At 43.4% G+C, this 20409-nt stretch overlaps 1 protein-coding gene across 8 annotated transcripts in view; it reads left to right on the top strand.

The window, feature by feature from the left end:
* LOC120517328 (protein TANC2) overlaps positions 1-20409 on the top strand; it is a 434594-nt gene that overhangs the window by 379321 nt on the left and 34864 nt on the right. For all 8 annotated transcript variants that reach the window (XM_039739552.1, XM_039739550.1, XM_039739549.1 and 5 more), the window contains 8 exons: positions 935-1216; positions 1619-1746; positions 12044-12275; positions 12560-12726; positions 12863-13470; positions 14875-14983; positions 15092-15214; positions 19712-19948. In XM_039739552.1, the coding sequence (XP_039595486.1) occupies positions 935-1216; positions 1619-1746; positions 12044-12275; positions 12560-12726; positions 12863-13470; positions 14875-14983; positions 15092-15214; positions 19712-19948 (1886 nt within the window). The remainder of the gene's footprint in view (positions 1-934; positions 1217-1618; positions 1747-12043; positions 12276-12559; positions 12727-12862; positions 13471-14874; positions 14984-15091; positions 15215-19711; positions 19949-20409) is intronic.

Here is a 20409-nt window from a genome sequence, read left to right as displayed (position 1 = left end):
TTAGTAATTTGATCATTTTTTCTGTGCTGCTACTATTCCTTTTGTTCCTCTTTGATTATTTGTGAAGGGCTATGATAATTATTATTATGATGGAAAAGTGTACTGATGTTGTAAAGTTAAAGTCTTGGATCAGTAAGTTTATGCATCCTTCATACTGGCATTGGTTTGTTTTAAAAACAAAATCTTAAACCTTAATTTGTCTAATGGCTACCTGTGAATAGATCTGCGGAGGAAGAAAGCATGTGAAGCCGTCCTCTTGACCCCTTTGCCCAGCCACCAGAGCTTTATTCACTGAAAAACATTTTGTCTTGAGACTGAACATTACAACAAAAACGTTGATCTAATAATGAACTCGCCGATACCCGTGTGGCTCAGTCTGGGTTAGGTGGTCAACTTGGGAGTCTAGTTATCACTCGCCGAGCTCAGTGTTCAGACTGTGGTGCGGTTTCCTCTATGTGACGGCAGGTGAGGATTGTCACCCATTCTCTAGCGTGGAGAGCTTTGTGTCTACTGAGCCAATCAGCTTTGGCGTATGCTCTGCTAAAGAGCGCAATGAGGTTCTTTGTAGTCCCCACCATGACGCCATATAGCGGCCCGCACAGTCAGCTGGACACTCTAATGGGCTCCAGGTAGTGATACGAGTTTGACGCCCATGACCTGCCTTGCTCCTTGTGTTTATGACTGTCATGGAGGAAGCAAGACGCAGTTCAGTGGGTTTCAGATGTTGGGTTTCTAATGTTATTCATTTTGTGTGCTCTTTGTCTTCTTTAATTGTGCATGCCTGGAATGAACACACTTGCAAGATGCACCTGGCATGAGTTTGTGTTGAAGGTTCTGCTCTTCTCTGGCAGTACCCTGACACTCCAGGCCTGTACTCCCCATCCCACCCCTTATCTCATTCCATTGATCTTGTGTATATCTTCCCTCCTCCCAGTCCGTTTTGCACCTTACCGGCCCCCCGACATCTCCCTCAAGCCTCTGCTGTTCGAAGTCCCAAGCATCACGGTGGATTCGGTATTCATTGGGCGTGACTGGCTCTTCCAGGAAATTGAGGGGCAACTACAGAGCTCCAACAGCAACACCAACCGCGGTGTGGTCATCGTTGGCAACATCGGCTTCGGCAAGACGGCCATTGTTTCACGACTGGTCGCCATGAGCTGCCATGGTAACCGCATGAGGCAAATTGCCTCGGACAGCCCGCATGCCTCACCCAAGCGTAAGTTATCTTTGGATTGTATTATGGCAGCAAATGTTTAGTCGTAGCCAGTTTCCTGCTTAATGACAAATAGGGGGCAGTTTATTGTGATGTGTAACTCTGGATTTATATTTTTGTGAACTTTCTGGGGCACCGTGTCATGCTGACATCCCTGAAAATGTTAAAAGTATAAATTGGATTGAATTGTTAAATGAAGTTGCATAAAAAGAGAGAAAGTGATAGATGTAGATGGAAGAAAGACAAGCTTTAGGATCAAAGAAGCATCTAGGCACGATAACATGAGATGAAAGACCTAAATAACACCTGGAATGAGGGTGGCATCAGCCATGAAATGAAGAGCAGAGTACTTCTTGATGATTTATTTTCTTCAGTTTTGTTCTTGTTCTGTCCTCATTTTCTCAGATGGTGAAGGAAACCTCCCACTGGGCCAAGCGCCACCAGCCCACTCTACCATTGGCAGTGGCAGCTGCCCAGGGACCCCAGAAATGCGAAGGCGCCAGGAAGAAGCCATGAGAAGACTAGCATCTCAGGTGTGACTCTTTAGCTTATGATCTGTGTGTTTATTTAAGTGTGTGTATGTACAGTAGTATGTACTGTATATGTGTGTGTATAACAAATAATAATTAAATATGCAACATACATGTCTTATATATGTGTAATGTACCTGTATATTTACACACATAATAAATATGCAATACGAAACATACATATACATATATACACATATCTATGTGTTATATAGTGCCATTTGCATCTATCTATCTATAATTTATACAGTATATATGCATATATGTGTGTGTATTTTTTTTTTATACACGTGTGTGTGTTTTTATATATATGCGTGTTTGTGTGGTTATATGTAATTTTTGAACCTGCTTAATCATGGCCAGGGGTTCCAGGGGGTGCTGGAGCCTATGCAAGCTAGGATAGGAACAAACTCTGGACAAAGCACATATATATATATATATATAAATATAAAAATAAAATGTGTATGTTGTGTTGCACATTTATCTTGTATCTTATTATTATTTATGTATTAATTTGAAAACCTAATGGGCTGTAATTCAACGTGATTCATACTGAAAGTGGAACACAAAGGAAACACTTTCAAGGCTTGCATTTGTCAAAAATAAGCCCAGTGTTCTAAGACAAGAAAACGATTTTTATCATATAATAAAGTCTTTTCATGAGGTTGGAGTATTTTTAACATTTAATGTTTTTTAAGTTTCTTGACTATGTAAATACTGTCTCTTTGAGATGAATTCCTTTAGGCTGAGATATCTGTCTTTGAGTCTTGCTTATTGTGCTATTAGGAATTGTCATCATTTCACCTTGGATTGCTGATGCCACTTTGTTCACCGCTTTTTGCAGAGCCGATTTGAGAAATTAACACAATACCGTCTCGCTAAGACTCCAGGATTTGTTTCTGCTGTCTAAGAACTTTGTTGCAAATCTCGAAAAAAAAAAAAAAATTATACATTTTGATGAATTGTAGCGTATCACAGTGGTGGTTACCTTTTCTTCACATAAATGCACCACCATAATTACTGCACAGTTTTAGTAGAGGCCAATTCACGTTTATTATCCAAAGAAAGAAATTTGGTTTGTCGGAATATTACAGAGCAGTCCAGGATACAGCAGACAAAAATTATTGATGTGTGACTTGCGAACAATTCGTTCTTTTTGAATGACACTTTTCTGTGAATCATGAGAATCGATTCGCAGTCACGAACAAATCAATTCAGTGGAGCTCAGCAGGAGGGCTAAAGCACACGTTTGTCCTGCATGATGATATCATCAGCATCTTTTGTTTTGCTGACGCTGGTAGACGTTTGAGTCTTGACTCGCTTCACTTAGGAGTTGAGTTCAAACTGTATCAATGTAGGCAAACAAAAACTCTCGTTGTTGATGATTCTGTCATTCATCATATAAGTACAATTTGAATAACAGCACATTTACTGTGTATTAGAATATATTTGTTTTGTTTTGTACAGTTTGTTCTTGGAATAGTTTTAAACTGAATATAAACACTGTTAATATTAATATGTGTAGGTCCCTTTGTATATACAACAAATTAGTCACAAAAAAACAAACCTCATAACATTATTCTAATTTCTAACAATTATTTGTTTTCACACTTTTATGTGATTCTTGTTCATTTGATTTATGAACGAATTACCCAGGAATAAGTCACACAATTCTCATTCATATGTGACTCTGTAACGTAACATCTTATTTTAATTATGCATCTTAAATGTGTTGACATTCTTTGTGGATTGAAATGGGACAGTGTCATATGAATTGCCATGCAAAATAATGAATTATTAAATGACATATTTCTGATCACTTGTAGTAGGAACCCCCATTCAGCATTTAATCCTAAAAATGAATGAAAAAGAATCAATTCACTTTAATGGGTAGTTTGAAAGCATCAGTTCAGTAAAGGGAATCAGAGTGCCCATGACGAACAACCAAGAAACTGTCAGTGGGCCAGTTTGCCTTTCAAAAACCATAGGCTAATGGCTATTTTTGATTTGGTTATTTCAGTCAGAATCGACAATTAATGATTTCCTTTAATCATCTTGCTTGTCAGTGAAGTTATTTTAAATTAAATATGAAAGATTTTGACTGCAAAGTTCCCAAGTATGTAGCTTACATCTTCTTACAAGCATGTACACACTGGTTAGTTTGTCTGAGCTTAAACATATACATTAATGAAATAACCGCACTCTTTCTGTTATTTACTCTCATAGTTTCATATTTCTCTGCATTCTTCAATCTTATTTGCATGCATCCCAGAATTCTGTCTCTTGAAAAACACATTGTCATTCCAATGAGTCATTGCCATGCTGACCAAACCTTCTGTCCAAAAGGCATCTCAGGTTAGGTCAGGTTAGAGAGCGTGCACTGGTACCGAACGTTGCCACGCCCACCACACAATAAAACAGCTTGAGATCCCAGTTGGCAACATCCCAGGCAGACACGCAGTCCAGTCCCACCCACCTGTCTGCCGCAGTCAGGTGTTATGCAGGCATCCTGCTCAAGTCCTCTACAATGAGAATCCTGCGAGCCGGACCACCCTCGGGGAATCACGACTCATGGCCATAGTGCTGTAACTGACGCTCCCTAACAATGCAGGTAATGTGCCTCATCCGGGACCCCATGAGCAACACAAAGTCAAACCAGCGTGACCTAAGGACTCTCCAAAGAGACGCCAAAGGAGTCGAGTATTCATCTCAGGTCACTGGATAGCATCCATGTCTCACAAACAGTAAGCACCAGGACTCTAAAGACTTGGACCTTCGTCCCTTTGCAGAGATAACGGGAGCGCCACACACCCCTCTCCAGTGACCTCATGACCCCAGATGCTCTCCCAATCCATCTACTTCAGTTTAAACACACACTATCAAAAATAATGTTACGTTAATAATGTTAAAAGCTGCATATCTTATCAAAATAATCCTGATAACCACCCAAATTAAATGTTACGAGTCTAATTTAACAAACTGTAAAATGCACACCCCAATACATGGGCACAGAACTTAATTTTCACTCACTACACTCACTTTCCACACCTCTGCTAAGGGGAGAACATTTTCAGAACAAAATGTAGCTTGGAGTCCCCAACTGTACAGAGGGGGAAATTCTGTAAAGTGTGGTGGAGATGGGATAAACAGTGTGGATTTGCATAGCTGACAAACAATCATCCATCCATTTTCCAACCCTCTGAATTCGAACATAGGGTCACGGGGGTCTGCTGGAGCCAATCCCAGCCAACACAGGGCACAAGGTAGGAACCAATCCCGGGCAGGGTGCCAACCCACAGCAGCAAACAAACAATCAAATGTATCTTATTTCGATTAGATGTGGAAATCTCATTGGCTCAGTAGAACTGACGGTGGTGCTCTTCTACTGTCAGTGATGCCTCTTCATTTATGGTTTCATTTTGCACTACAGTTTCTACATTGTGATTTTTTTTTTCTTTTCATTCACTAAATGTCACACATACAAAAATTGTACAGCTGTCTAGTGTTGTTAAAGTTATTCATAAATAATTTATGTGCCATCTTTGTTTCTACATTTTAAACAATGTAGGAAAAAAGAAGGATTAATCACTCAGTTAATTCATTATCAGTTTTGCCTTTGGCAGTGCTGGTGATTATTTAAGGCAATTAAGACGCCCACAAAGGGGAACGACAAAGTAATGTCGGTCAAGTGAGGGATCTCTGTTTCACCTTCAGCGGGAACTCCAGATATATGAAGAGATCTGTAAAATTTATGAACACAGTCCATAAATCAGCAAAAGTCTACATTAACACTTTCACTTTGTGATGTGGTGATCTGAACATGGCGGTATATTTTCTTTCACAAAATACCCAGCCAAGCTTATTGAAGTAAATAAAATATTACAACTTATTTATAACATAAAAATAATTGAAGATAGATATATGCAATTATAGATAGGTATATAGATGAAAGACAATGACAAACAACACAAAATTACAAAACCTTAGCTGAACATTTTCTCTCCTATAGGGCAAGGCACACAATTTATGAATTCTAATCTTTCAGTTCATGTGGTCATAATGGCTCAGTTCTTAAGCTAGATAGTAAGCTTCTGTTTCTTGCACTGGGGTGCTCATTTGCTCACAGCTGGACTGCACTAGATTAAACCAGTTTTTGGATGTGCGTGGGTGTGAGTTGCTGTTCTGAATCTCCTTACTGGATTTAGGAAGAAACTTCATAATTTATCTACTACTTTGGCTACTACTTTTTAGTTACAGTGACAGCAATACAATAATACATGAGCTGCCATTGGCCTAACTGCTAAGTTACAATTAATTATTTTCGGAATTAAAGCAGGCCTACGTATTGTCTGACGTAAGCAATGGTTTGTTCCTTTCCACGGAGGCTTTCACCAGACACTTAGAAGAATCTTTGTCATGCTTTCTTTTTTTAGGAGCTTTGGCTCAGTCCTACCTTCTGGTTGCAAGTGGTACTGCAATTTCACCTCATGTTCAAACTCACTGTGTCTGCCCTCTTGTTGCCAACACAGTTGCACCTCCTAGGTCAGCTGGTAGTCGGTCAGCTCCCATCTTTCACTGCTTGCACACTTGCTGTTCCTCAGCAAGGTTTGAACTCTAATACTGACAAGTCTTCCACCTTTCCAGTCCAGCACAGTTGCCCTTTAGACTTAAAGGGATTGCTTCAGCCTTGTTATGGCTGCACCGTGTAAGCGCTGAGATCTCTGCTCTATAGCAGAAGTTACAACCATGTTGAGCATAGTTAGCTTGTTGAGAAGAAAGATGATGTGAGTTTTATTAGGGTTTTTAAAGGAAGGGAAAACATGTCATGTTATCGATTTCCTGGGTCTTTTTTTTTGGCAATTGGTACAAAGTTCTGTCCATCAGTGATACTCATCCTTGAGTTATGGTCTTTTGTTCAAACATGGATGTCCAGCTGGTGCCTCCAGTAGTTGGTGTGAGTTCAATCATTGTATCAGATAAGGGGCAAGGTCTGCATTCCAATGAGGGGGGCTAATCTTAGAAGCCAAGACTTTTTTAGCTTGAATTAAGAGTGTCTTGTGTTCTAGCCATAGCAAAAATGGATAATGTCAGCCTGTCCTACAGCTATTTATCCCCAATCCTTCATGACAGCCTCTCCCTCCTTATCAGTAGATATCTGATGTCAACTGGAGGCCCATGTAAGTTATTTATTTATTGATTTATTTGTCATGTTTCCACATAATTGCTCAGGTTTAAAAACTGATAGCACCTGAGTGGTGTTCCTGAGTGTTCTGAGGAGGTGAGCACAGGTCAGCTATTACTAATATGGAAGTCAGCTCACACTTGGCTCTCATCTGAGCTCTGTGAGATTACCAGTTTGTGTTCCCACGCACCAGCGAGGCTGCCACTGATTGCTGACGTTTTTATCACTAAGTTCTTGTCACCCGCCTCCTCAATTTCACGTACTGTCGGACAGTAACTGTGTCACATCATTTGGCAGCCAGATTTCTGGGAGGCTGCAGACCCAGCAGGAATGGGATTTAAGGTCTGGTTTAAAATAGCAATAAAAAAGATGATATAGGCAAGAAATGGAAGTTCAGAGAATAACCAAAGAGAATATTTTTTTATTTTATTTTCTCATTAAACCAGGCTACTTGCCCATTTTGTGGCATGTTAAAGAAAAAAAGGTGATCTGTCTGCAATAGAGTGTACAGAATGTCTTGTTAGCAGCACCAAAGGCGCTAAGCTTCACACTGTTAAAAAGGCGTTTGTTTTATTTTTGAAATGTGGAAGCCAGGAGAGCACCCGGCCTGGTCTGACACGCACTCTTCTGACAAGAGACATTCAACGCAATCCAAAAACGAGACATCTACAGTGTAACAACTCTTTGTAGCACTGTCACATAGTGTCTTGGTCTGGTCACCTTGGTGTCATAATGTGTGCCATGGACGCAGCAGATAAAACATAAAAGGCCCTTTTCGTATAATGTTGTGGGGTTTAGCTAAAGCTACTAGGATTACCTAGATGGAGGTGAGAGCAGCAAACCTGAGCGGGCATAGAGACACGTCTAAGCAGGAGACTTTTAATATCCCAGCTGGAGTGTGGCCACCTCGAAGACTGACAGCGCGATCGGCAGGTGAGGGGGTGCAGCAGCTCTCCGGTCTGACCGGTCAGGTGAGCTGACTTTCATTTTAGTAATTGTTGACCTGGGCTCACCTCCTCAAAGCACACCTCAGATCTGACAGGACAGGTGAGATGGAGCTGATTTTAATTTTTAGATGTTGGAATAGTAAAACTACAGTGAAACACAGGAATCAGCAGCTGATCTCATTTTCACACGTTGCTGTTTCATAAAGGGGTCTGGGACATTGAGTTTTTTGCCATCTGTCTTGAGTCCATGTTCGTGTGTGATGTATTGTATTGTATTATCGTCATACCTGTGACATGTATTACTGTGATGGTTATGTCACTGTAAATGTGATTTACTTTTTTTGCACATCACTTTCAAATATATGCTGGAAATGCCTTTCAATCTTTGCAGAGATTACTTCTAAAGCAGAATACACGTGGAGAGAGGTTTCCTCAAATGCAGAGTGATGAATGTCACTTTAAGACTTTACCTCTATTACTGTAATTTTGTGTTATTTGTTTACAGATTCCCTCCCAATGACCCACAATAGTAAACAATAAACAGTTAAATGCACGAAAACACAATCCATTAACCGATGATGTTGGATAAAACGCACAAGTGAACCGCCTTGTCTTACTGGGCAGATGAATGTCTTGCGCAGATCAGAAGGGCAAAGAGCACACTCTGTGTAGCAGGGATTCCAAATAAAACAAATCCCATCAACATTTAACAATTAAAGAAAAAAAACGAGAGACTTGCAACTAAACCGGGATCCCTTTAAATCTCACACCATCAAGGCTTCTTCCCGTTAGCCTCTGTGCAGCAGGCCAAGGCAGTTGAGTGGTGCAGTATCCTGCTGTATTCTGGGACATGTAGTCCCCCTCAGGTAGCACTGCTATATTCCTCACCCCTGACTATTGCGTACAACCGGGCGAAGGCTTCGAGTTGGCAATATTTGCAGTATGTACCCTTCCAGTGCCTGGCATTCCCCATTCAACTGCATACGTCAGTCAGCAAACATTTGTATTGTTGTAGTCCAGTGGATGGCCTGAAGCAGTGAGGACCCTCTTTGGAGAGGGGAGATCTCCTGATCGAGACATTCTTCCCAGCTGAGAGTTTGGCAGGCTTATGTCTCTGGTTGTATGAACAAGTTTGTCTGGACTTGGCCGCCATCATCTTCTCCTCCTTTGGTGTTACGGACTGAAGGGTTTGTAATTACTGATGTTCTGATGTGTCGGTGGGCTGTGTCTCATTAACAGTTCTGAAAGGACCAATAAGTTATTTGCCTAGAGGTAACAGTGGTCTCACCTGTGACCTCTTTGTGGACTTTCAAAACTCGACTTGATGTTTTTTTGGAAGAAATAAGTGGATAGGACTGGCGAGCTTTGTGGGGCTGAACGGCCTGTTCTCGTCTCGATCCTTCTAATGTTCTAACCTCATGCACAGCTCCATTGAGTGTCTGGTGCAGTTCAGGCAGCCACTTTGTCCAGTCTGTTGTTTTCAGGGTCCAGTTCAGTCGCTCTGTGCAGTTAGATAGAGGGTGGTATGATGTGGCCTTCCGCTGTACCACGTCCTGCTGCTCCAGAAGTCTTCAACGACTGAGTTAGTAATCTGTGGACCCCTGTCAGTGGTGATGTTCATCATGGCCGGTCCAATCTGTTTAAACAGTCACTGATGTGCTCGTTCTTAAAATGAACAACCTGGTAACAGAGGAATCCAATTGGCTGTCCCAGGGTCGCAGTCCGTCTGGAGCCCAGGTGGAGTCCACATGAAGTATTTATTCTCTTATAAATGTGTCATAAAGAAGGATGGAAATAAAATACAAAAGGAGTACTGGGTGAACCTGAGAGCTGATTCAACATTATCCTTCTGAGGCTGGCTCAGCTTATATAAAATTACAGAGCAGCCCACCTGCAGTGCACAAGGAGCCTGGAGGAGTCTGCATTTTAAATTGGATGTGTAGAACTAATTAGTACATAAAAAAGACATGCTGGCCTTCACAGCAACAAGTGTAACACGTTCCTGTGCGGAAAATGAGTACAACAAAATCAGCCATGCTTTAATAGCCCACAGAGGGCAAACGTTCACTCGTTATTAAACTAGGGGTCTTAAAGGAGAACCCTAGCCAAGGTCATCCTGCCACTTACTTTCTGTGCCCCCTTTAATCAAGTGCAGTGTTGTTAGGGAATGAAACAAAAGGCTGAAATCCGCCCAGTGCCTGGCCATTGCAGGGTACACCACCATGCCGACTCATACTAGATGTGTTGAAGCATCTAATAGTGAGTTTTAGATCACAAGATAAAACCCACACATCTCGGAGAAGAACGTGCAAACTCCAGAAAGTGTGTAGTACTGGGGGGCATTGAGCCAGACAAACCTCCACACGTGAGGACCCACCCGACTCTAGAAGGCCTTTCACAGTTTGAGGTGGGCACTGACATATAGCGCCTTCACAAAGTGTGGTCACATTTTGCTATGTTGCTGCCACCTGCTGTAATCGTTTAAATTCATTATGTACCCTCGACAAACAACACACCATACGTCAGAATGACAAAGCAAAAACAAGATTTTTAGACAAGTTTTACGATGTTGTTAAAAATAAAAATGAAATATCTCATCAACACCAGCATCCGGACCCTTTGCCGTGACATTTGAATTTTGGCTCCGGTGCACCCCGTTCTGTCGATCATCATTGAGATGTTTGGAGCCCACCTGTGGTCAATTCAGTTGACTGGACTGATTAGGAAAGACACACACCTGTCTACAGAATGTGCCACAAGGGAGCAAAAGCTGAGCCACAAGGTTGAAGGAGCTGCCTGCGGACCTTAAAGACAGCGATTTAGTCGAGGTGCAGATCTGGGGAATGCAGAACTGAATGTTCCCAAGAGCACAGTGTCCTCCATAATTCTTAAATGGAAGACGTTTGGAACAACCACAGCCCTTTGTAGAATTGAGCAAGCGGTTGAGATGGGATTTGGTAAGAGAGGTGAGCAAGAACCCAATGGTCACTTTGGATGAGCTCCATAGAATCTATGTGAAGATGGGTGAAACCTCCAAAAGGACGACCACTGCTGCAACAATCCACCAATCTCGGCTTTATGGGAGAGTGGCCAGACAGAAGCCATTCCTCAGTTAAAGACGCATGAAAGCCCACTTGAAGTTTGCAACAGGGCAACTAAAGAACTCCCAGACTGTGGGAAACAAGACTGTCTGCTCTGAACTGTTTGGCCCACAATTCTAAGCATCACATCTGGAGAAATCCAGACACCACTCGTCACTTGTGCAATAGTGAGTAATGGTGGTGACAGCGTCAGGTGCTGGGAGAAAGCTGAACAGAGCAAAGTCCAGAGATACCCTTAATGAGAACCTGCTGCAGAGACTCGGGACCACAGCCAGGGCTGAAGGTTCATCTTCCAACAGGACAAAGCAAAGTCAGCACAGGACAACTCTGGGAATGAACGTGTGTGGCTCGGCCAGATCCAGGACCTGAACCTGTTTGAACATCTCTGGAGGGGCCTAAACATCGCTGTCCGCCAAAGTTCTCCATCCAACCTGACAAAGCTTCAGATGACCTGTACATAAGAAAAGCCCCAAATCCCAGGTGTTGGGAAGCTTGTGGCATCAAACCCAAGAAGAGTTTATATAATGGGATATAATTCAGCTTTTTATTTTTTAATAAATTTGTAAAAAGTCCTAAACTTCTGTGGTGTTGAGTGCTGTGTGATGAGGTAAAAAATTAATTTAAACAATTTTAGGAAAAGGCTGCAACAGAACAAAATGTGGAAAAAGAGGAGTCGGAATCCTTCTGAAGGCACTGAATCAGAGGATACGTGTGGGTCCTCTTTACGGCTCCTTCTGAGATGCACTAACATATTTCTGGCCACTTGTCTCTTGAGCCAGCGGGTATGGGTGCCGTGGCAACTCTTCTGGGCCAGTTAATGGATTCCAGTCCCCAGCGCTCATCCATCATCCTCTCCTCGTAGTTCCAGCCCGCCTGCTGCTGGTGTGCACTGTAAACAAGAAAGCTGTTGTGGATGGCAGCGTTAGCCTGATGGGACTGCAGGAACCATGTGAGCCATCTGCCACACTTCTAGGCAGGCGCACCTCGCAGCTGCAGGTGGCACAGATGTCTCTTGCTAAGTTTCCGTTCCTCAAAGTGCATCATTTGTTTTTGTTTCCTTTTCCTTGCAGGTTGTTGCTTACCATTACTGCCAGGCAGACAACGCCTACACCTGCTTGGTCCCCGAGTTTGTCCACAACGTTGCGGCTCTTCTGTGTCGCTCCCCTCAGCTCATTGCGTATCGTGAGCACCTCCTGCACGAGCCTCACCTACAGAGCATGCTGAGTCTGCGTTCCTGTGTGCAGGACCCCCTGGCCTCTTTCAGGAGAGGGGTTCTAGAGCCTCTGGATGCCCTTTACAAAGGTATGTGGATGTGAACCCGGTCAGCAAATTATCTTTTCTCCCAGACCAGCAAACAAGCTTCTTATCAGTCTTTATTGAGTCCTCTTCTGCTAAAGCGGGTGTGAAAGTGTTGGAGAAAACAGTGAGATCTGTCGTCCCAGGGCATCTGATTCTTGCTGTCTCTTACTCAGAGAAGTTCACTCCACCCCTACAAAGAGACACCCTAGGACGCATTGCGATGATATTCTGCTCTTGATATGTTTGATCCTACGGAGTCTCTTGAAAGTTTGCTTCTCTTTTCTCAGACCGTAAGATTGCTGATGAAGATTTAATCATCTTGATCGATGGCCTAAACGAAGCAGAGTTCCACAAACCCGATTACGGGGACACTATCGTTTCTTTCCTGAGCAAAACCATTGGAAAATTTCCTTCGTGGCTGAAACTTGTGGTTACGGTACGGACCACACTGCAGGTAATGATCCACTAAAACAAGACGGGCATTAAGGATGATAGGTGAAATAAAGGGGGTGGTGAGAGGGAAATATCTGCCTCCCTCACTCTCTGCTAATACTTTGCTGCCCGAACTTTGTGTTTCTTCATTTCAACAGGAAATCACAAAGCTGCTACCCTTTCACCGGATCTCTCTGGACCGCCTGGAGGAGAATGAAGCCATTGACCAGGATCTACAGGGTTACATTCTTCACCGGATCCATAGCAGCCCCGAGATTCAGAATAACATATCCCTCAATGGCAAGATGGACAACACCACCTTTGGTAAATTAAGTGCCCACCTAAAGACACTCAGCCAGGGTTCTTACCTCTACTTGAAGCTTACCTTTGACCTCATTGAGAAGGGCTACCTGGTTCTCAAGAGCTCCAGCTACAAGGTGGTGCCTGTGTCCCTGGCTGAAGTTTACTTGCTGCAGTGCAACATGAAATTCCCCACACAGTCTTCCTTTGAACGGGTGCTGCCTCTGCTCAACGTGGCTGTGGCTTCTCTGCATCCACTCACTGATGAGCAGATCTATCAGGCCATTAATGCTGGTTCTATCCAGGGCATCTTGGAGTGGGATGACTTCCAGCAACGGGTGGACAATCTTTCTATGTTTTTGATCAAGCGACGAGATGGCACACGCATGTTTGTTCACCCATCTTTCCGGGAGTGGCTTATCTGGAGGGAAGAAGGAGAGAAGACCAAGTTCCTTTGTGATCCCAGGTAAGGCAGACACTGTGAAGCACACAGGCAAAGGGTGTATATAAAGAGAGCTTCTGGGACAAATGCAAAGTTTGTGCATAGAATGACAGGACTCTTGACCAATGAATGAGGGGGAGAGGCGGGTCTTCAGTTCCTGTGAAGGGGCTTTCTGTTTGCACTCTCTGATGTCTCCACTACGTACTCTTTAAAAACTGTTGAGTTGTTCATCTCCGTGACTCTGTAGTTTTTTTTTCCTTCTGGTTATTATTAGTAGAAAGCCGTTTGTCGTAACATTCACTTTCGTTTTTTGTTTGTTCAGATTTTGTTTGGCACATTTTATCCTCATAAGCTAAGGCCACCAGATACAAGTGGCAGAAATGAGCTTCCTTTGCAGGGTGTCTGGGCTCTGCGTGAGAGACAGAGTGACGAATGCAGACATTCGTGAGGAATTCAAAGTAGAGCCGCTGCTGCTCTCCATTGGAAGGAGCCATTTGTGGTGATTCAGGCATCTTATTAGGATGACTCCTTGCAGAGATGCTTCTGGTCTGTCCAACTGTACTGGGGACCACAGGGCAGACCCAGGACACGATGGAGTCATTATATCTCTCAGCTGGCCTGGGAACATCACAGCAACTCCCCCAGCAGAGGAGGTGGTAAGGAAAAGGGATGCCTGGGCATCTTAACTGAAAATGCCACCTAGTTAAATGGCTGGAAATGGACAGATGGATGGAGACTAGGCCTCCCAATCCATCAGGCTAATTTGATTTCTGGTTTCCCCAGTGGATCTTTATACTGTTGACATCTCCTAACATAATTCCATACATCTTTAGAGATAGAGGGCCACCAGGCAACTTCTTATATTCTTAACCGCTTTTTGATTTGGCCTATATTCTCAAACATGGGCTGTCATGATAAAATGTCAAAAGTCTGGAGACCAACTGCACTGCTATCCAACTTTTGAGCCCCCAAACCTTGTGGGTATTCTTTGATACACCATCCCTGATCATCCTTAAAACATAATGTGACTTCGTTTTGAGCCTCGGCCTTCATTTCGTGACTGCTGGCACAGAGGGCTCACCTCTTGTTCCCCTTCAATTTCCTGCAAGGTTGAAGGGATATCTGACCACTGGAACTTTGTCACAGACGTCTCCTGTACGTTCTTGGGTTTGTGAAGTCAATGGGGCCGATATCTCTGCTAAATACTGTTTGATGTCAAGTAGTTCAAGTCCATGTCTCGGTAGTTGGTTATTAATAAATGATGTTTGTTGTAATATGTAATGTTTTTTGGTCTTTTGTTTTTTTTTTGGTCAGATAGCTGTGTTTATTTGAATATTTTGGGGTTTATTTGTCTGAATTCCAGATCTTAGAAGTCATTATGTCTCTTGTATATGGCTGCTTATTCGTACTTCCTTTTCTCTCCCCAAGGAGTGGACACACCTTGTTGGCCTTCTGGTTTTCTCGGCAAGATGACAAGCTGAACCGACAGCAGACCATCGAGCTGGGGCATCACATCCTTAAAGCACACATCTTTAAGGTACAAGCTAGTGACCCCGCGGAGTAGTAGCAGCCTTGTCTCATACTTCAGCCTCTCCTCAGGCCACTGCTGCCTTTCTATTGACGTCTCTTCTCCTATCCCTTGCAGGGCCTGAGTAAGAAGGTGGGTGTCTCCTCGTCCATTTTACAGGGGCTGTGGATCTCCTATAGCACAGAGGGACTCTCCACTGCACTGGCTTCACTACGAAACCTTTATACGCCTAACATCAAGGTACTGTGCAACAGAAAAGCAGTAGGTGGGATAACAGCTGGGCTTCCCCTTGCTGAGCTGAAGCAGTGCGCATGCCGGGCGCTTGGCCCTTGGCACTGAAGAGCTGTTAGAAAGCCCAGCCTTTTCTCTGTATTCATGTGTTTGTCCATTACATCCGACCTGGGCGTGTGGCTTGCTGGGTGCTTTGCAGATTCTTTTAAAGTGCTTTATTATAATTGTGTCTTTTTAATGAAAATAATTTCAACAAAATGATTGCAGTGGGACTTTAAAAGGTGTGCCACATGAGAAGGTGGGCATCAACTTAAAAGAAGTGGGAGTTCAGAATGTGGTGTGTAGATGTGTGAAGAATTGGCTCAGACACAGGAAGCAGAGGGTGATGGTGTGAGGACCCTTATCAGAATGGGGTGATGTTAAGAGTGGTGACCAGCAGGGGGCAGTGCTGGGGCTGCTGCTGTTTTAAGTATATATAAAAGATCTGGACAGGAAAATTAAACAACAGTCTGGTGAAGTTTGCAGATCATATCAAGCTAGGTGGGTTGGCATCACAGACGGACAGCATACAGGCTTGGGTAGATTTGTGGCAGATGAACTTTAATGTCAGTGAATGTGAAGTATTATATGTAGGAAGAAAAAATGGGAGGTCTGAAAATTGAAAGTATGCCTTATGAGAAGGACGTAGAAGTTGTAGTGGACTCTATGATATCAACTTCCAGACAGTGTTCAGAAGCCATTAAGAAGGCTAACAGAGTGTCAGGTTATATAGCGCCTTGATGTGTGGATGTTCTGCTCAAGCTTTATAACACACTGGTGAGGTCTCATCTGGAGTCCTGCGTGCAGTTTTGGTGTTCATATAACAGAAAGGACACAACAGCACAAGAGAAAGTCCAGAGATGAGCGACTGGGCTGATTCAGGGACTACAGGGGATGAATTATGAGGAAGGATTAAAAGAGCTGAGCCTTTACAGTTTAAGCAAAAGAAGATTAAGAGGTGATATGATTGAGGTGTTTAAAATGATGAAGTGAATCAGTACAGTGGATCAAGATGGTGACTTTGAAATGAGTTCGTCAAGAACACGGGGACACAGTTGGAAACTTGTGTGAGATGTACTCTTAACAAACATTAGGAGGTTTTTCTTCACACAGAGAACGACAGACACTTGGAATAAGCGACCAGGTAGTGTGGTGGAGAGACCTTAGGAACTATCAAAACTTGATGTAATTTGGAAGACTTGAGCGGACAGGCCTGGAGAGCTTTGTTGGGCTGAATGGCCTGTTCTCGTCCAGATTGTTCTCATGTTCTACTAAACAGCACCATGCTGGCTGCTCAGCTATTAGGTATTCTTTTTAGCGCAGGATGCCTGCAAATTCATCAGCTCACAATGGCAAGGAAGGGAAACAGAAAACGGTATAATGTAGATGTTGTTATGAGCGCAGTTCTCACTGCCATAACTACAAGAGACACCTGTGGACACGAGAGAGGAGTCAGGACTGACGGGAGCAAGATGTGGTGGGCTCTGATGCACAACCATCAGTTGACAATTTCAGAATGTCGAGGAGACGTTCAGTTACTTGTATCAATAGCTGCCGACTAAACTCTCTCCCAGAAAAGGGTGTGCATGAGGTGTGCTGTTTGGCTCAGAAAGCACATAACAATTGGGCCTTAGTGGTGGGTGATGGTTGCCCCAAATGTGAAATAAATAAGGCACGTCTGTTTGGTATGCTGAGCCTGTATTGTAATTCATCTTTTTAACAATGGGGTCTCATAAACAGGGACGTGTCAGTTGGGGAATGTACATTTCCAATTCAGATATTCAAACTCGTGGTTATATTCACACATGGAAGTGTGTCTCAATCAGATATAGGAAGCTTTCATTCCATGTCGGCCTTTGCCCTTCCTGTTTATCTTAAATAAGCCATAACAGCACATCCTGCTGTCTGTTCATAATGTTGGACAAGTGCACAGCACTGGCAGCATCAGACCTAAAACAACAAGGAGACGATGGATGAATACAGTAAGTTGTGGGCTTATGTACCCGAGTGTAAACCTGTAACTTGTGTATTTGCAGCCCATTTAGAAAACATTGAAAGTCCTGTAACTTTCTGCACACTTTTGTGTTGTAGATTTAATTGTACTTGGATAAATGTGTCATTTTTGTGCATCAGTCTACAGTCAATAACCCATAATGACAAAGTGAAAGCAGGTTTTCAGAAAGGTTTGAAACTCAAAAACTGAAATCTCTCCTTCTTGGACGTATTCGGGCCCTTAATTCAGTGCTTTGTAGAAGCCCCTTAGGGCGGCAGCAATTTCCTCCGTGGGTGGTCTTGGGTAAATCTCTACAAGCTTTGCTCATGTGGATTTGTGAAGCTGACCCCAGGCTCCATTAGATTGGATAGGAAGCCTCTAAACTGCCATCTTCAGGTCTCTCCACAGGTGGGGTTTAAGTCGTGGCTTTGGTTGGGCCCCTGAAGGACACTTAAAGACGAAGCCCCTCAAGTGTTGTCTTGTCATCTGTATGCCACAGGTCACCATCCTGCTGAAAGATGATCTGTCGCCCTGGAGCAGACTTTCTTCAAGAACCTCTCTGTATTTTACTGCATTCATCCTCCCCTTAATTCTGACCAGTCACCCTGTCCCTGCACCCCCATAATGTGATGCTACCTACCACCACCGTGCTTCACCGCAGGGATGGCATTGGGCAGGGGATGAGCAGTGCCTGGTGACTGGAGTTCTGCACAGAGGGTACCACTTTTGTTTCATCAGACCTGAATCTTCTTCCTTGTGCTGTCAGAGTCCAAGCAGACGGTGATGTGCCTTTTACTTGCAAGTGGCTTCCATCTTGATCCCTCTACCATACATATCTAATTGATGGAGTGCTGCTGAGATGGTTGTCCTTCTGACTGGTTCTCTCATCTCAACTGAGAACTTCTGAATCTCTGTTAGAATGACCTCTCCTTGACCGAAGGCCCTTCTTGATTGGTTACCCAGTACCCTAGAAAGTTAATCCAAAATTAATCCATTTCACAATTATTGAGGCCAGTGTGTCACTGATTACACTTTTTAAATTGATTGACCTCCTTGCCCAGATCTCTGCCCTACAGTTTGATCGTGGAGGTCTACAGAGAGTTCCTTGGTCTTCATGGCTTGGTTTTTGTCTGGTCATGTGCTGTGAGCTGTGGGACCTTCTACACAAAGGTACACGTGTGCCTTTCTAAACGATGTCCTGTCAATTCAGTTGGACTCCACTTAAGTTCTAGAAGCATCTCAAGCAGAATGAAAGCAAACAGGAGGCACCTGAGCACAAACGGGAGAGCCACAGCAGAGGGTCTCAATGCCTGTTTGAAAGAGAGATTTCAATTTTTGATTTTTAATAAATTTGCAGACCTTAGTGAAAATATGTTTGGGTTACTGAGTGGCAATTAATAGGCAAAGGTGACAACTCAGTAATGTGCAGAAAGTGAGGGGGATTCTCAGTACTTCCTGAGTCCATTCTGGACGTGTGTGTGTGTTCATAAAGGCCGATTTCTGTCCGTCTGGCACTTACATTCTGTTGGCCATATTCGGAGTTCACTCTTTTGGAGTGTATTCCGTAATGCATGTTATTGTACAACGCAATGCCTTTTTCACTCCAGTAGAGGGCGCATCACAAACAGTAGCTCTGGTGCTGAGAATCGTACAGAAGGTGAAATTTAATTGTGGCAGCAGACAAACTGAAATTACAGCTTAATAAGGCAAAAATGAAATAGTAAAAGGCTGATATATCTATATAATATAAGCCAATTTCTTTCTGTCGAGTAGTTGCCCTCAGTCGGCCGTTAACGTTTTCAATGCACTGTCTGTTGTAATGTGGTTGTGACCCATATAATTATAAAACAAAATGCACTTTTATGGGAATATACAGATTACGTGAGATTAGAATTTATAAAAATCTAAAGTGTCACCCGTGAGCCCTAAACACATAAAGGAAGATACGAGAGGAAGAATCAGAATTGAGCTACAGAGTGAATGAAGTCTACAGAAGCTCAGGGTTCACAGGACAAGTGATTGCTGCCTTCCAGTACACAAGTGACAGGATGTGACAAACACCTAAGCCACCTGTTTATATGCCCCGATTTCATTGTGTTGACATCCTGTTTAGCTAACTGACAGTTTGTTGATGTACACTCGTAGCTCACGATGAATACAATTTAAATGTGTAATTTGACATCTGCATTGAAAGTTTGAATCTTTTGCGTGACTTCAACAGAAGGCTGTTGGTGGGAGGAGGCGTAATATCGCCCTCTAGTGGAGATGCCACCTTTATTCAGCCTCACAGCTTGGTTGGAGCTGTAAATGAAGGAAATGTTGTGTTGCTGTGGCTGAGTAGGTTTGTCAAGCTGTCTCCTAAACATGAAAATTCAACTTGTTTTTAAGGTTCTGTTTCACTTTCCCCCCAGATCACCCATGATGAATGCTTTTATCTCCCCAGTTGGTCTGACTTGGTGTTTCTCTGGTTGCAGGTGAGCCGACTTCTGATCCTTGGTGGTGCGAATATAAATTACCGGACAGAGGTGCTTAACAACGCACCAATCTTGTGTGTGCATGCCCACCTGGGCTACACAGATATGGTGCTGCTGCTCTTGGAGTTTGGTGCCAGCGTGGATGCCTGCTCAGAGAATGGGCTCACCCCACTGACTTACGCTGCTTCTGCAGGACACCTACCGATTGTGTCGGCCCTGTGCCGCAAGCGCGCCAAGGTGAGTCTGAAGGGGAGTGTAGTACTTGAAGTGGCAATCACCGTTCAAATTCCACTTACTGCATTGGCACAGGCGTGAGAGCTGTTACCGTGTCATGCAGCACTGCAGTGGCATTCACATGTGGCTGCTGCCTTCCTCTGTGCCCTCTGACCAGAGCCACGGAGTAATGAAGGAGCAGCTTGACTGCAGTGCCAGGAGAGGCCGCTTTGTGGGCACTGAAACTCAATGACGCATTCCTAGAAAATTAGTTTTGTTGTGTAGGTTAACTGTAGAGCCCCTCCACCCAGAAGTCGGTGTCTTTTATTGTAATCTACAGTTATGTGAAAAAGTAAGTACACCCCATGAGATGTTTGGTTTTTGTCTTTTTTTCCTTTTTTAGTATATGTGGACAAACTAAGATTTGATCTTCATATAAACCCTATCTCTACATAAAGGTTATGTAATTGGGGAATAAAATTGAC

The sequence above is a fragment of the Polypterus senegalus genome, chromosome 17 (assembly GCF_016835505.1).
Source record: "Polypterus senegalus isolate Bchr_013 chromosome 17, ASM1683550v1, whole genome shotgun sequence".
NCBI classification, from domain to species: domain Eukaryota; kingdom Metazoa; phylum Chordata; class Cladistia; order Polypteriformes; family Polypteridae; genus Polypterus; species Polypterus senegalus.
The sequence above is the reverse complement of the archived record's forward strand: the minus strand, read 5'-3'. Positions and strand labels throughout refer to the sequence as shown.